The following is a 17,702-nucleotide window of genomic DNA, read 5'->3' as shown; positions in this document are numbered from 1 at the left end:
CAAGCTAAGGGTTTGCTGTCTGAGGGTATGCTGCCAATATAGGTTTGAAATGTTCCATTTAAATATAGTTTTTAAATGCTCTTTCTCTAACAGCTGTTTGCAAAGCTTGAATCAGATTGTGACAGATACGCATAATAATGTATAATGAAATATTCAGCCCTGAAGTTAAAAACGGTTCTTTAAAATAGGGTGACCTGGACTTGTCCTGGTCAGGGTTTTCTAAATTGCGTCAAATGTCCAGACCTTGGCTTTGTGTTACTTTTGTTTGCATATTCGCTGAAGGTAATGACTGAAAAGTAGTTTAACCTATGTAGTGCAGGCATGTGTACATATTCAACCAATCGTGGTGTGCATGAAAGTGGGATCTACAGAGAATGGTTAAAGCAATGTAACATTATGTGCACAACTTTAACCGCTGCGCCACGAAAAACCGTCATAAAGCTGAAAAAGCAGCATGGTACATTAGTTGTGCATATAATGTTGCATTGCTTTTTTCAGCTTCTCATGCATGCATGAGTACCATGTTTTGTATGAGGACAGTAGATAGTATGTAAATACGAAAATAAAGCCAAATCCTGGCCAGAACATGTCAGGGAAAATGAGGATGTACTGTATGGTAACCCTTATAAAAAAATAATATTATTGGGATTTTTCAGGATATGCAGAGCTGTAGGTGCTACACACACACCAGGAAAAAAAACAATGTTTGGAGAACAGTTCTTATTTTGTTTAGGAATTATAGAATCAATGCTTCATACTTGTTACCTGAAAAGACTAAGATTGATATCTGCGTGAGTAGTAGCTTTGAAGCTATGTTTCAATATATAGTACATTTTCGTTTTGCAATGGAGAAGTTTTAAATTCTGAAAGCTACAGCATGCTTTTATTGTACATTGGACTCTTTTAACTCAGAAGATCACAAAAGTTGATTACTCATGATAATATACAAATTTTCAGCATTAAATTATACTCCTATGGACTCTGCCTTTCTTACATATAATCTATCTCATAGCTTATACTGAAATGCATTCAACAAGATTTATTAAATTCACTCAGTCGTAGCCAGTGCCAGATAACCAATTATGCTAACATTAAATATTCAGAGTGTTCATTACAGTTTAAATCAAAGATGCTTTATTATGACTTTAAATGAAAAATTTATAAAATACTCATAACTCATCATCCAAAAAAAGCAATAGTTTTGCTTATTCCATAAAAAAATTTAGTTCCATGTGACAGTTATATTTTCCTATACCCAAACCACAAATGACATGGGAAGATCTGAACTCATTACCAGTGTTATGTCTATATTAATTCCGCCACATATTCAAATCACGCAAGATATAATTATATTTTATCTCGATTTATTCCATTTATTTTTTAGCTAAACCAGTTGACTTCATTCGTACTCACTCTGTCTGTTTTTTATGGAGGTTTGGTCCTCTTGGATCATGGTCTCTGTGGCTCTGGAAAAGGCCATTGCTGTGGCACAATACCCATGATGCACTAGGTAGCTGGACACCATACTGCAGATATAAACATAAAAAGGTTAATATGAGGAGAAGAAACATTATGAATCCCGAATAAGCAGCGTGACATGAAGTAGATGTTTTTAATCATCTTTTAGACTGCTGAATTTATTATTAGGTGACTGGCTGCTCACTTCTGCAGAACAGACTGCCAGTCTCCCAGTCTTTCTCCGATGGGGAAGCAGGCAATCATGCTGTGGATCTTGGCCCTCCATTCGCTCATGTAGTCCTCAATGTCAAACACAAAAGGCTGCTGGCCAAAATTTGCATCTACTATCTCTCCTGGAGTCTGTAGCCCTACTGTGGGGTACAGGTTAGGCTGTAATGAGAGACGGAGACAAAAAGAGAGAGCTGAGAGTCTGCTCAGAAGGTCTACACGTACACCGTCAGTAATTCTCAGCATAGGGGATGTTTCAGTCACACTGTAACTGGCAAGGCCTCAACTGAAGCTCCATACAGAAACATAAATCCTAATCTGCGCTCATAACTAGACTACACCACACCATCAATCTCCCATTAAAGGTATTCATTTAACAGACGCAGAGTGACTCACAAATGACGAACGCTACAATGCAAGCGATTCATCCTAGGGGGAGAGTAACATGAGAACTGCTGCAATACAAAGATTCAAAGTTGGGCAGAAAAGTACAAGCTAGCACACAGATACAGGCTTGATAGAGGCCTTGACGTGAAATATAAAAGTAGCATGGAATTTTTGATAAAAAAATTTTTCATTTAAATAACAGTCTTTTTTTACTGATTTGCGAGTGGTGTCATTTTAGTATTATTTATATACTATTTTATATATTATCAATATTAGTTCATTTGTTTTTGACATTATTTGTATTTAAATATTACCATTTAGCCTTATTTTTTATTTTTTATTTTTTTTTTACTAATGTTTCAGCTTTATTAACTGTAGTGTTCCTGTGGCTCAAGTGGTAGAGCGTTGTGTTAGCAGCGCAAGGTTGTGGGTTTGATTCCCAGGGAACACATATTAGGTAAAAACTGTTAGCCTGAATGCACTGTTAGTCACTTTGGATAAAAGCGTCTGCTAAATGCATAAATTTAATTTCATTTAGACAACTCATTTTCATTTAAATTTCTTAAGATTTTAATATTTATACTTAATTTTAAATAAATAAATATATATATGTATATATATATATATATGTATATATATATATATATATATATATATATATATATATATATATATATATATATATATATATATATATATATATATAATTTTCGTTTTAAGATTACACTGATTAAGAGAGATCTGTGTGCTTTACTTACTGGCAGATCTGTGAAAGCCACACCTGGAGGGAAAAGAACATCTTAGTATTGTGGATTCTGAGATTACATTAGACATATATATAAAAAAAATTAAGTTGAGCCCCGAAATTGATTTCTATTGACTTAAGCATTAAATTTAATTATTACCTAAACTGTGCCCATTCTTGGTGTAAAAGCATGTGTTATTGATGAGGTTCACGCAGCAGCCAATGACGTCGCCCGTTGTGAAGGTTGGGCCATACGGTTGGCCAGTCCCTGAAGAGCAAAAGGAGTGTCCATCGTCACCATGGTAACCATAGGAGTGCTTGTCCCAACCTGAGGTGAGAAAGAGAAATGCAATCATTAAAATGGCTATCACTTGGATTCAAAAACTGCATTTCCTGCACTGATGTTTGGGACAATTCTGTATAGTGGATATAAATATGCTAAAACATGTAAGACGGCAATGACACTACTACACTTTTATTGGAAGCTAAAAGCATAAACAAATTAGCTGAAGTATGTAATAATCAAATATGCATGGGATGTCAACAATGGTGTTGCACTTATGTAGAGATCTAGGACGGCACAGATTTTTCCAGCTAGTAAGGAATCTTGATTCTGCCTCTGTACTGATAGTCACAGAATGAGTCGGGCTGATTTTAAGCCTGCAGCATTTGATATGCCATCTGGTCTACAGCATCATAAAATACTGCTTCTTACATAAATTATGAGCACCGTTCCCATAATTGTGTAGAAAAGAATATGTGGGGGACCCTCTCTAGGTAGGCAGCAGAACTCTTGGATAAAATAATAAAGGTGGACTACAGCAAAAAAAAATAAATAAAAAAAAAACACTCCGGCCCCGACTGTAACCACTGACAATGGCCCTTGTGGGCAGAAGTTGGCTTTCCAGCTGTTCTGAAACAAGTACTGCATTTATGACAGGCGCAGTTAGGGTTTTTTATAACAACATAAAGAGAATATGTCCTTTAAAATGCTACATCCACTCCGAGGCTCGTTCGGTGGGCAGCTGGACAAGCCTGTGTGTAAATTTTACAAGACCAAATGAACAATTCAATAAACCTTGTACTGCCTCAAGCCACCAAGAGGAGGATATCTTCATCACTGACCGGGACGATCTGACTCGAAACATGAATGTTAGCAGACAATTGATTATTTCATTATAAAAATGGTATTGGTTAAGCAATTATTTTTATGGTCACTATGCGAAATGGAGTAAGCAAGTGCATTCTGAGAATGGCAGATTGAACAGAAGCAAAACGAATGAAAAAAACAAACAAACAAGAAAGTAAAGCAGTGGCTGTAGGGGGCTTGTGGTGTGGTATTAGATTAATCTGCAGAGCAGTGCGGGCAGGGATATTTCTCCTAAAGCAAAGCTCAGTGTTCCCTTCATGCTAATGAAATGGGCAGAACTCCAGTGTAGGATCAGAGACATGGAGGTCAGCGGGACACATTAAAACCATTACACTCAAACTGCACAAATACACATACCCACACATGCAAACATACAATTCATTCATTTCTCCATACATTCTCATAAGAAACTATATATATAAATAAATACACACACACACACTTTTATTTAAATGTATATTTATTATAATGTATTATTTATTATATTATGTTAAATTACTCAAATTTGTATTAATTTAGCTAAAAAATTGCCTTTATCATTTGCTTTCCAATGAACCAGCTTTGTTCTATAACACACAATTACAAAATACACAAAATGTAAAATGCAAAACATCAGACCTAAAGGAAACGTGAATTTTCAAACATAAACACTAATCCAGCAAACTGAACCATGAACTGAACAAACACTGCACAAAAAAAGCAACTGCACATTTTCCAGCTAACGAAACCTCAAATACTTAGAAATTCAGTTTTCTTGAAGCTACATAAAAACTTTTGTCAGACTGTGATGAGTGGGGCGGGGCCGAGAGCCGTGGGAATGGAGTGAGGTCGTGGGAGTGATTTGGAAATAAGAGACACCTGCACCACTCACTGGTCTCAAGTCCCACGGAGGAGAATGGAAGGATAAAAGATGAGCTACGGCAGTGAAGGACGAGAGAGGACCAGGCCTGGATTTTATTTTGTGTTTTAGTTTTGGTTGTGTGCGACAGTCGTCTGCGAGGGGCTGTCGGGCTGTTTTGTGTTTATTTTATTATTAAAATTTCATTTAAATGTCCGCCGGTTCCCCCCTCCTTCTTCCCTTGATTATGAACCTTTCTATAGCGTTACACAGAGCAATCGAATTGAACATAAAAACTTCATATTGCTGAACAGTGTTTGGGTAACACATTACAAGTAATGCAAGTTACATAATCAGATTACTTTGTTAATTAACTAGTAGACTAACGCATTACTTTTTAATTTACAAGAGAATATCTGAGTTATTTTTCCAAATAAGTAACACAAATTACTTTTTTCCAATTTATTGATTGACAGCTCTCCCATGATGAGGGAAATCTGTTACTGTAGCTCTAAAATAAATATGAATATGCATTAATTCCTCTCACTCACAAAAACAAAACCACATACAGATGCAGTATTCCTCAAAATAAATACATATAATGCAACTCAGAAGATGACGTTAAACAACACAAATATCCATTCTATTGACCAATGTTTTTGCTTCTGACCTTCGATGATCCAGTTCATCAATACTAATAGGCAAAAATTACTCAACAAACATTTGTGTGTCTTTTTTTATTGCTGAAGTGTGTTGAAATTTCTTCTTCAGCATTCTACTGTATGGCTGTAAATTTGCTTTCCCTTCAGCCTGAGGTTTATTCATTTCACTTTTGGTGTGAAAAGGCTTTTATATCTGCCAAAAACAGTACTTCTTTATTTTAGAAACAAACAAGCAAGCCCTGTCCAGATTTAAAAAGGAATGCAATAGTAACGTATCGTATTACTTTCCATGAAAAGTAACGAAGTAACATAATTAGTTACTTTTTCATGGAGTAATGCAATATTGTAATGCATTACTTTTAAAAGCAACTTTCCCCAACATGGTTGCTAAAAAGTTCTGAAGTTCCAAGCATGCATTGCAGCATGAATAAATTATAAAGATACTATTAAAGGTTTATTGTTTTGCTGTTTGCTGGCTTCATTTAAAGGGGTCATATGATGTTGCTAAAAATAAATTTTTTTAACATATTTGGTGTAATGAAATGTGTTTATATGGTTTAAGTTTAAAAAAACACATTCTTTTTTCAAATACTATCCATTATTGTTTCTCCTCTATGCCCTCCCTTTCTGAAATGTGTCGTGTTTTACAAAGCTCATCATTTTGAAAAGCAAGGTGTGCTCGGATTAGCTAGCTATCCAGTGCTTTGTGATTGGCCGAATGCCTCAAGCATGCGATGGAAATGTTATGCCCCTGTGATGCGTGTCTCAGTAAGAACAACAACGCGACAAGACAAAAACAATAAAACCCATTACAAACGAGCCATTGTTGCATCCAGTGGGGACATAATGATGGATTATAATGATGTATACGGTGTTTTTACAGTATCGTGATATGTGGGGGCATGTTTAAATGAGGCGTTTTAGGAGGGCGCGGACTAGTCTTAATTTTTATAAAGAATATCTCTTTGGGTTTGAGACTTTAGTCTTTGCAACTTTACAGATCTTTATGCACCAAGAGCTTGTAACAATTGAAAACTTGAAATTGCATCATATGAGCCATTTAAACTTTTTTTTTTGTTGTTTTATCATTATTGTTTCACGTAAAGTGCATAAAAAGTGCATTTAAAAAAAAAAAATCTTTTTTAAATTTTTTGATTGCCACCGTTCTTAAGGTCCTACAGTCCTACAGTATGTTCAACCACTTAAATCTATATTCTGGATATCTTAGTCATGTACGAAGCTTTACAAGCGAAGACAACGGTGTCCATTATGGTTACTATAACATTTCATTATGTTCTTGATTCCAACATCATAATTTTAATGAGATAATCTGATAACGGAATAAGTCCATGTTTGTCATTCGTACCTACAACCAGACAAAGAATATCATGCTGTTGGCTTTAAACACACCAGAAAATACACTGGTCACCCAACATTGCCCACTATATTCCAAAACACTTTGAGACAAAGAGTGGTTTATACAGAGAGCTCAGGGGTCAATAAACACATAAGTTGTCATCAGCACTCATATGGCAAATTGGCTAGATTGCTCTGAAGCATTTCAATTGCCTCAGGCACAATATAGAAGCTAAAAAACAATTGACAAAGTCACTTGATTGGTCAAAGCGGTCACAGGAGGGTGACATAAACCTAACTGTGCCCAGAATTCTTCACCCTATTTCTGCATATAGACCTTTCTCTTATGCTCGTCTAATAAATGCTACCGTTTGGGGTCAATTTCGACTTAAAATAAATTGCTGTTCTTTCAATTAAAAAAAAAGCATCACAGTTTTCACAAAATTATTAATCAGCACAACTGTTTTCAACATTGATAAAAATAATAATAATAAAAAAAATTCTTGAGTACCAAAATCAGCAAATTAGAATGATTTCCGAAGGATCATGTGACATTGAAGACTTAAGTCATGACTTCTGAAAATACTTGACGCTATATAGATAAATATAGAGCTAACATGTAATGTTATGTTTCTACAACAAAATGTGTTTCACATAATGAATCTATTTTAATATTCTTCAAAACGTGTCTACTTGCATCTTAAATCTTAATGAATGTGTCAACTAAACTAAAGCTAGATTTAATTACACCACGTTCAATTCAGTGTTTAATTTAGCAACACACTTTGATTTAAATTTAATCTTACTATTAAACTACATTTAAATTTAGTCAGATTAACTTTACATTGTCAAATCATACTTGTGTACAAACTGATAGAATAAAGCAGCCAACATATTTTTCAAAATACAAATACTATGTATACGAGTGTGCTCCACATACGATAGTCGAAATATTCAGTCACCTTTCATTATGAGAATTGAAACACATTTCATTTGGTTTTTGATATCACCCTGGATTATATTTGGTTATTGTGTCATTTTTCATTCCAGTTGGTCATTTAAATGAACTGGTTCAGTAGCAGCTTGATGTCCTCTGGAGTGTAAATGGATTCTCTTTGAGAATGACAAGATTTTTTTCTGATTAATTTTAACTTTTTGTATGAATAATTATGACAAGGCTTTGTGATCTCAGAACATTCTGGACACCATGCAAAATCCATTGAGGAAAACCAATAATGAGATCTAGGTCTCCTCTACTCTCCTTCCCTTTAAGGACTCGAAAGAGAGAGAAAAAAAAACACATCACAAAGTTATTTCCTGAGATTAAGGTGCACAGAGAGAAAAACCTTGAGATGTCTCTGCATTTGCAAGGTCATTTCCACAGCTGATGTTTTTCAGGACATGTTGAGGCCCGTTCTTGGCCTGAATTACAGTCTTACTGTGATAGAAAGATATTAAAAAGTGAAAGATGGAAAAAGTAGGAGACAAATGGTCTTAGGCTACAAGACTATAGCCAAAAGTGAACTGTAAAGTCAGCATTGGCCTTTCATGAAATTATTCATCAGTCCACACTACTGCATTGGAAAATGTCTCCATAATCTTTAATCAAAATTTAAAAAACTTTCTCTTTTATTCTTCAAAGCTCATCTTCCTAAATAACTTTCCTTTTTAGCTTTCTCCAATCACCTGGCTCCATTCTGGTATGTAATGCCCACTTTTCACAATCCAATCATTCCCGATGGATGTTATCAAGTCCCTCCCTACTTTTTTTCCTCCAATATTCTGCCAGAATTAAAAGGGTTTATGAACAACTTTTTTTTTTTACTTAAACACACTTAATATGTAACCAAATAAAGTTACCTTTTAAGTTGGCTACAGACATGTAAGCTCATCTGCTCATTAGTCACCCACAGTTCACCATTATCCGTAGTGAACAGCTTTAGTGTACATACAAGGACGCACACAGACAGACACACACACACACACACACACACACAAACTCACCAGGAAGTCTGTTCATGTTGACCCCCTGGGCAGACAGTCCAATACCCATGTACCTGCAAACACCAATGAGAGAGGACAAATTTTAGCATTACTAAAAATAAGGACTCTGATAAACAATGAGACTGCATTTAAACCATACACGGTGCTCCTTATTTCTGCAACATTAGAGAACAAAAAAGGTCCATGGCCTGTTGTCAATATTATAGCGATGTATAAAGCACAGCTCAAACAGAAGCCAATTTTAAAGCAATGAGAACCTAATTTTTTGTGTCGGTCAGTATGCAGTGAATATGCATGGGGAAATCTTTTGCTGTCACATAAAATTTGCGGTTGTGTCGATTCCTATGTAAATGACTAGTTTTCACCAGTGAAAAGTCACAAAATAATTGTAAATTTGACTGCTACTTAATAAAATAAGAGAACAATCAAGTTTAATCAACTGCGATTAAACTCAGTATAAGCCTCTGTGCACAAGGTACTTTGAGGTACTTTTCAAAAGTGAGTCTGGGAGAGAGTTCCACAGCCTGGGACCACAGTGACTAAAGGATGACTCGACACTTTTCAACAGATTTAGGCACGACTTGTAAGTTGCAGTTAGATGGCCTAGAAAAAACATTGGTGATCCAGCAGGAATATATTTAGGAATCATTGCAAAATGGTGACAGGAAAGGGTGGAACAATTTTCCATTTATTTTTGGACAATAATATCTTCAAACTGAAGGCATGACAAATGCTTACCAAGTATTGACTCAAGGATGATGCAGGGTCAACGTTTCACAGCAATTATCATTCTGATACTATGAGAATGCTTTATTTTAATTTCGGAATGTCTTCGTATTTGGATTGTCATTTAGCTCTTTGATAACTTCACTCAAGCTACATGAACTTAATATTTTATAATGACTTAAAGATCACTGTGTGCTTCAGTGGAAGCAAGGACATCTGTACAAGAAGTCACATGTTCAATGAACAATCTAGAAATAGTACAGAATATTCAATATTTCTTAATAATTTTATGTTTATCATTTTTTCAAATCCTAGGATTTTCAATGTTCTCTCAGGATTTTGAACCCCACTATATGTAAAACAGATTAATAAAACAGTCACCTCTTGTCTTCAAATTTTACCAGTGACGCAACTTTCCAATTGATGTACATATCATAAGTAAATTGTTCAAATGCCACCAACCAGAAGCTGTTTGCACTTACCCATCCCTTCCTTTGCTTACGATCTTCACCTCAAAGTAGTAGATACCACAAGCGGCAGGGATAGGATGGGTGGCCCGTACAGATGCTGCATCTTTGTGGTTTTTTCCGTGGCCTAAAGCGAGACGGAAACATTGAGGGAAATGAGTCACTGACCAAACACACACTCTGGTATAGATGACTGTCCACATACATAAGGTTCAGAGATGTTTTTAAGAGCACATATGCAGGGTTTTCAAATAAGGATAGGTCACGAAAGTTGACGACAACAGGCTCCAACAAACTGCTTTTAAATGTAAAGAACCTGAAAGAAACATGTGCAATAGGAGTCAGGTGAATCCAAAACCAACTATACACTACTTGGCTTCCTTCTATCTCTTAGTATTACAGCTCTCCAGACCATCACCAACATTAGACAGGTTCTACTGCTTTCAAAAGTAGCAAACCAAAACAATGTAAGTCCACCGAAATGTTTTTCTGAACATAAAATAACATCGTTTGAGAAAAGTCTTACAATGGAAGTAAAGTTTTACCAAAACTGTTTGGTTACCAACATCCTTCGAAATGTCTACCTTTGTATTCCGCTGAGGAGGGAAAGTAATTTAGGTTTGGGTGAGTGAATAATGACATAATTTTCATTTTTGGGTGAACTATCCCTTTAAGTTATCTTTTTAATGTTAAAATTAGGGCTGGGATGATAAATCAATGCAGAACCGATCCGTGGATCGATTCTTAGATTTTTAGAATCCATCGCGATGCAGTGCCATCTGCTGCTCAAAATTAATCTCAGAATCGATTCAAGAAAGAATCGCGATGCATTCTGAAAATCTCAGAATCGATGCTGAATCATTTTTGGATTTGCGATGCATCAATTTATTTTCCCAGGCCTAGTTAAAATACCCTCTCCTAACCCTTTTTGATGTGCAGAGACATCTATAATTATGCTGAGGTTGTATTCACAAAGAGTGCAAACAGTGTGGCAATAAAACATCACTGTTTGAGTGGGACTACCTGTTTGTGCGACAGTTTGTTTGTAAATGAGGAGTGATTGGGAAACCAATCTGGTAGCAATCATTTTTGCATTTCCATTTATTTGTGCAGAAATTATACACCGCAAAATTCCCAGAAGTTCTATAAAGTCAACATGAAAACAAAATGACCGTTTACTTTTTAAGAGACTACTCTAATCTTAATGTAAAGATTAATCAGTGTTTAATTCAAAGAAGATTTTTTTTTTTTTTAAAGTTTCTAAAATGACTTTCGTCCTCTGCTGACATCATCAAGCCCTCTTATTTGTTTATCTCCTCCCCTTCTAATGCAAAGGTCCGTTCTGATCTGGTAAGCCCACTTTCATGATACCTGACGGATGAATCAATTCTCGATTCTACTTCACTCAACAAGTCACACTATGGAAATAAAATGTGTTTTGAATGCCATTTAATGTTGTCTTTAAAGTTAAACTCTAATATACGCTATAACATAAAATCTTCTCAATTCAATTGTGAGAAAGGAAGTTGGCAAGTGTCATTGTCTTCTAAGCCTCCATTTACCATAGCAATGTGCTCCAATCTCCTAATCCAGTTTCCTGCAGGTTGTATGTAACACCTCCCAGCATTATTGGACACACGTTATTAGATTCTTCACTGCACTTCCAGAGTCTCATGTTTAACTCGTCTGTGCACACGTATATGGACATTTCAAGTGTTTCATTGTGTTTATGTGCCCTAGACCTGTAACATAACCTTTACCTGAAGTTTAATTGCAAGGCACCAGGTCACGTTGCAACTGTGTGGGTTTTCAATACAAAAATGAGCATCCGTATATTCACCATCATCATCTCTGATTACTGTTATAATATTAAATCACTTATTTTTACCTTTCCAGGTTCTGCTAGGAAGTCACAATAGGTTTGTCTGCCAAACCCAGACAAGCATTCATAATCAAGAACACACACAAAATCTATTTATAACCTTGGCTCATACAACCAGAGTAAAGACAGATGACCCTGTATGTGCAAATCCCCAACTCTCTCTCTTAACACACACTACAAATGCACATACGTGTGCACCGCCCCCTGCTCACACACTCAATCTATTTATACATCATGCCATGACCACACCATTCTAGGAGGACAGAACAGCAAGAGGACCCTGGGTGATTCTCTCCTTCTTTAGTCTGTCTGTCCGTCCCTCCCTCGCTCTATTTCTATGTCAAACATGCTTAATGCACAAAACACAAACGGCTTTCATTTTTTGAAGTCCTCTTATGCAGTGCATAAGTCTGCTCCATCTTACAGCGCTGCTCTAATCTAATATTTAATAATAATAAAAATTTGCTTCAAAAAACATTCAAATGCACAAATATGTGTTTTGCCATACCACCACAGTGGCATCGAATATCACGGTGGAGCTGTTGTATCGCTAACCGGCACAGCCATAATCATAATCATAACTAAAACTTTCAGTGAAACGGACAGACTTCTCTTGTGACGTATGCTGGACTTCTCCAATCATTTAGTTAAACTCCACCCCTTTCTTGCAACTGACGTACTGCACGCTCAATTTAAGATGATCTGGCTCATACAACCAAGTTCACGCCCTACATTTCGTTTATTTGTTTACAAAAAATAATCTACAATACGGAAAAACTATCTGTTGTACTTGCATTTTATCACAAATTTAATTGTCATGAAAATAAATGTCAAAATGCATCAAGCTGATTCTATTTTTTTTACTTACAATTACTGAATATTTGGGATTCACCGTAAGCTGGTTGAAAATCGATACAAATATGTGACGATTCAAATTGATTGAGATGTTAAATGAATCGTGATACGTTTGAAGTGGTTGTTCATATGAATGTATCTCTGGGGAGAACTGACTGTCTTTAGAAAAGTTTAGGTAGCATTTTCTTTTCATCTCTTCTCTGTATAATGCATATTAAAGCAGTGTTCATAAGCACTGAGCTGCTTTGTTTACAGCCAAAGAAACCAAGGAAACGCTGTATTGCTGCTGTTCCATGAGAACCACCTGCTGTCAGAGAGTGAAACTGCATCTCATTCAGCCATTCTGCTGTCTTTGTTTCTTGCCAATGTTTTATGTTAGCCTGCGGTAATACCAAACTCTGCTACTTCGCTTTGCTTCGTAGACAGAGTCTGGAAGGGCATATTTGACAAGCATTTACTTTTTCGTGGGGGGGGGGGGCACGTCTGAAGTTTAAAGTTATTGGTGTACCCCTAAGCCAATCACATAACCTTTGGTTATGATGCATGTTATGCGCCAACTCAGCCGCCTCAAACTCCCCAGTTTCTCGATGATGATCAGTAACAGTTGATAAATTACATTTTTCCCTAAACCTGTCGGGAGTAGGGCCACAACATCAACTCCATTCGAAATGTGAAACAAAAAATCTTCTTGTTTGGGCTTCAGTTGGCAAATGCCGAAAATATATTCTCCACAACAGAGCGAATAGATCCTGTGTCTCCATTTCTACTGTCATTTTCCCTAACCTAAACTACAGTTTTAAATTTGGCGCTTAGCATCTACGTCATGGCTCTTAGCCCGCTCTCTGTTTGTTGATTGGACAGCTGGTGCGGAGCCGGAGAAAAACTGGGAGCTGGTTTGCTATCTCAGACTGAGTGCAGAAGCAAACTGAAATTGAGCGGAAGTACGAGTCTGACATAGGCTAGTTTGATGGTGTATAGTTTCACAAAACTAAAATCAGAGCATTCTGTTTTTGTTTTAAAATGTCAAATTATACAATCTACAATTATACAATTTAGATTTAAAAAACTGCACATGCTGCATGTATTCAGCATCTTTGTTTGGATAGTGATTCCAATGCATTGGTTGCACTTAATTTTGAACAGAAAGTCGGAATTAAAAAAATGAAAATGTTGGGGTATGAGGTTTTATTAAGTACAGGTGGTACCGAGTACCTGATCAACACGGTTCTTGATGCACTATCCCAAAGTGCGCAGGTGCACTCTCTTCATAAAAGCACTGAGACTCGGTGGCCTCAAAAGGAGGAAAGACACCAAACTAACAAAATACTTTAAAGACATACAACCAGTTCAAGAGTTCAAGCAGATAAGTTTCATTGTGTCTCCCATAGCCTACATTGATTTATTTGCGGCGGCCCGCCACAATATCAAAACTGACCGCCAAAAATTGATTTTCTTTGACTTTGTGGGATAAACATGAGCACTGCACGTGTCAAAGTCAAAACCCAGTGTTGCTGTTTTGGTATCACTGTATTTCTGAAGGAAACCGATTGTCTTCAGAAAATTATGGATGTCATTTTCATTTAATCTTGCCTGTAATGCCTGAGCAGCGTTTGTGAGTGCAGTACTGATTTGATTTACAGCCGTTACCAGGGAAACCTCTCTCTTTGGCGCTCTTCAAGCGCCTCCTGCTGGCAGAGAATGAATTTGCATATATATGCCACAATAAATAGAGTGCAAGGCTCTGGGAAACACCATTTCTGTTATGAATAATATTCAATATTTTAATTTGAATGTCAGATTGATATAAACACTGTTATTAGAGTAGTTAATCATTAGCGTAAATGCGGCTAACGCTAATATAATGAGCATTAGAATGAAGTTTCTTTATTACCTATTAAATGCTCCGATAACTTACATTAGTGTAAAGAAAAAAACAACAACAGGACATTATGATATCTAATATTTTTACACGCCAGAGGCTTTTAAATGAATTTTGAATCTAAAATATGTGTGTTAGAGAATGTACATAACATCGTTTGTGTCATATCAGTCATGAAAGCAGTTCTGGGTTTTCTTTTTTTACTTGTTACTCTTGGCTTTAAACTTCAAAAGCCCTTTAAAATTAAATATGTACACAGTTCAGATTAAATGAAAGTATCATCTATTTTTTTTTTTTTATTGTTTTAGCATGTTTTTGTGTTTTGCTTTGGTACCAAAATTGGTACCAAGAACCGTGGATTTTCACTGGTATTGGAACCAAATACTGAAATTTTGGTAGCGTGACAACACTAGAAAGAGCACAAACAACACCTTTATTTATATGAAGAGGTTTTTTTTATTAGATTTGGAGTTTGTTTTAAAATTTCAATTTAGTTTTATTTTACATATTTCTGTTTCAAAAAGAAATGTGCAGTATTTTGTCCATGCAATCATACAAGGAAACCTTTAAATTTATAATTTAATAATATCACCATACAAATATTATATATATATATATATATATATATATATATATATATACACTAAATACTTTTGTTTTATTTAGTTATTTATTTTATTTGGTAAATATGACACGTTTTGGTGAAATTCACAAATGAATATAAAAAGAAACATCAAAAATGAACAGTGGAATGATATTCATACACTCTCACATAAACACACATACAATCAAAATTGCACTGCTATGATAAAACTCCTTTTCACAGTTAAGGTTTCTCCGTCAAAACATCTAAGGCAAACTGTGGGGAGCTTTACAAGGCTACAGCTGGCACCCATAATAACATCAACCAAGCAGGCAAAAAACAAAACAAAACAAAAAACACTACAATATGAGAGAACAAAGACACCGGGAGAGAAGATTGGGAGTGTTGTGCTAGTGTTAGCAAACAGGGTTTCACAGCTTCACAGAGACACTAAAGGGAATGAACACAATCTGGTGATGTCACAGCACCGACTGATCATGCATGATTGGCTCCTCAGACAGACTAAAGCCCTCTATAGGCAAACATTACAGAGCTTAAAGGAAACACAGAGTCCAACAGACTGCACAGAAAAAACATCTGAGCTTATGCTATATTTGTTTTTATTTATCTTGCATTAATCTTCTCACAGGACGTGGTGTAAAAATATATGCATGGATGTAGTGCTGCAAAAGTCACATTTCCTCTCTCCATTAATGGGCTCACGTCCTTGTCAGTGTGACAAAGAGTAAAATGAGGTCCACACTGGGAACAAACCTAAAAAATGAGCCTCTGGTGTCTTTTCTCCTTGTTTCATCATGCAAAAGCTTGGCTATTTTTACATGCTTCCTAAATAAAGATGGAGAGCCATGTGGGATAACATAATATAACATGTTATCAACACACTATTTGACAGCATATATCTATTGTCTTCACTAGACAGCAACACGAGGTTACCTAAAATTTAGTCTACAGAAATAGAATCTGGTACACTGGCAAAATAGCACTGAAGGTTAATAGACTGCAGGTTAAATCATTTATTAAGTTGAGCTGCTTTAAATATTTACATTTAGCAGACATATTATGTCATTTAGCAAATATGCTGCTACAAGGCTCTATTTAAAAACAGATTATAGTAACAAGCCTTTAATATCTACTAATCTAATTTAATCAACTGCAATCCTGCGTTGAGGATAAACTGACCGGAAAACAGTCAGGATGGCAGAACAAAAAGAAACAATGACCCTTGAAGAATCAGTATATCAATATAATCTGACTCTTAAAAATCAAAAAACCTGGCTAACATCACACACCTTATGAAGAGGTAAACATACCCACAGCCTGAAAGAAGATAGCTGTCAGTGAGGTACAATTTTCCGCAGACACAAAGCAGTGTACATTACCAAAATAATGCAGCATTGTTCCTTGATGTTTCAAAGGGAATGAACTGAACTATAAGGATAAACTTCCCACTGGGCCTAAGCATTGACACAAACAGCTGTCAAATGCAACATGTAAGAAAATGAACACACCAGTGATCCTAAAATGGTAACTATCTATCCTAATGTACTGCACAACATGCCCACAGACACACACACCATTGAATCAGAATTAGATGCTTTATAACAACATTTGTGCCTAAACTAAAAATAACCAGGGTACATGTCAGCTACATTTCAGTAATATGTCAGACAACACGCTAGAGTACTTTTACAAACCTAATAATTCACATAGATGCAGTAACAAAAAGAGTCATTATTTTTATGACATGGAATAACACTAGTATAAATTGCTTTTTAAATGTCAGTTTTGATGGCTAGTCAGTAAAACTACTTTATAGTTCAATTAAATATCATACAAGTAGGTTTAACTGTAACACACTTTTTTTTTAAATGCATACTAGCAAATATTCAGTTAGCACTCTGAAAACCAGAATGTATACTAGCAACTATATTGTTCAATTCAATTCAGTTCAATATTGTTCCAACTAACTAAAGAATAAGTAATAGTACTTAACGAATCATTTCTAGTAAACTGGAAAGGACACCAGCAAAAATTACAGTAGTTACAGTATTAGACAAAAATGAATAGTTGATATGTGAACAACAGAACTGCATAGAATTCAAAATGGCAAAAATGTGTAATTTGCTACCAAGAACAATGGATTTTATCTGGCACTACTGGGACAGTAACTTGTGGCATAGGAATGGGTACTTGTAAATAACACAGGCTATAAGGGACTAATTAAACAGATACTACTGGGCTCTAAACGACTAGTCTAATGTATGTCTACTGAAACTGAAAAGATAGCAGTCATTGTTGGATTTCTCAGTAGTGATAAAATAAATAAGTGCTAGCAAGATTCAAAACAGATACCAGTTAACTTGTAATAATCTTTTTAAACAAACCCACTAAAAGATTATATTGTGCTTATTGGTGGTTCTTAAAATACTGCTTTATTGTGTATTCTCTAAAAGCATGTAAC

General features: G+C 35.7%; 2 protein-coding genes across 2 annotated transcripts in view; both read right to left on the bottom strand.

Annotated features, from left to right (window-relative positions):
* The window catches only part of LOC127934275 (rho family-interacting cell polarization regulator 1), a 299,157-nt gene that overhangs the window by 109,713 nt on the left and 171,742 nt on the right, over positions 1-17,702 (bottom strand). The gene's annotated exons all lie outside the window — the stretch shown is intronic.
* Positions 1-17,702, bottom strand: part of LOC127934278 (ran-binding protein 10) — a 28,283-nt gene that overhangs the window by 9,484 nt on the left and 1,097 nt on the right. The window contains exons 2-7 of the mRNA XM_052531553.1: positions 10,037-10,148; positions 8,829-8,881; positions 2,979-3,146; positions 2,832-2,854; positions 1,664-1,848; positions 1,414-1,526 (exon numbers count right to left, since the gene is read on the bottom strand). Of these exons, the coding sequence (XP_052387513.1) occupies positions 1,414-1,526; positions 1,664-1,848; positions 2,832-2,854; positions 2,979-3,146; positions 8,829-8,881; positions 10,037-10,148 (654 nt within the window). The remainder of the gene's footprint in view (positions 1-1,413; positions 1,527-1,663; positions 1,849-2,831; positions 2,855-2,978; positions 3,147-8,828; positions 8,882-10,036; positions 10,149-17,702) is intronic.

The sequence above is a fragment of the Carassius gibelio genome, chromosome A18 (assembly GCF_023724105.1).
Source record: "Carassius gibelio isolate Cgi1373 ecotype wild population from Czech Republic chromosome A18, carGib1.2-hapl.c, whole genome shotgun sequence".
Classification (NCBI taxonomy): domain Eukaryota; kingdom Metazoa; phylum Chordata; class Actinopteri; order Cypriniformes; family Cyprinidae; genus Carassius; species Carassius gibelio.
This window is presented reverse-complemented; position numbering and strand designations above follow the sequence as displayed.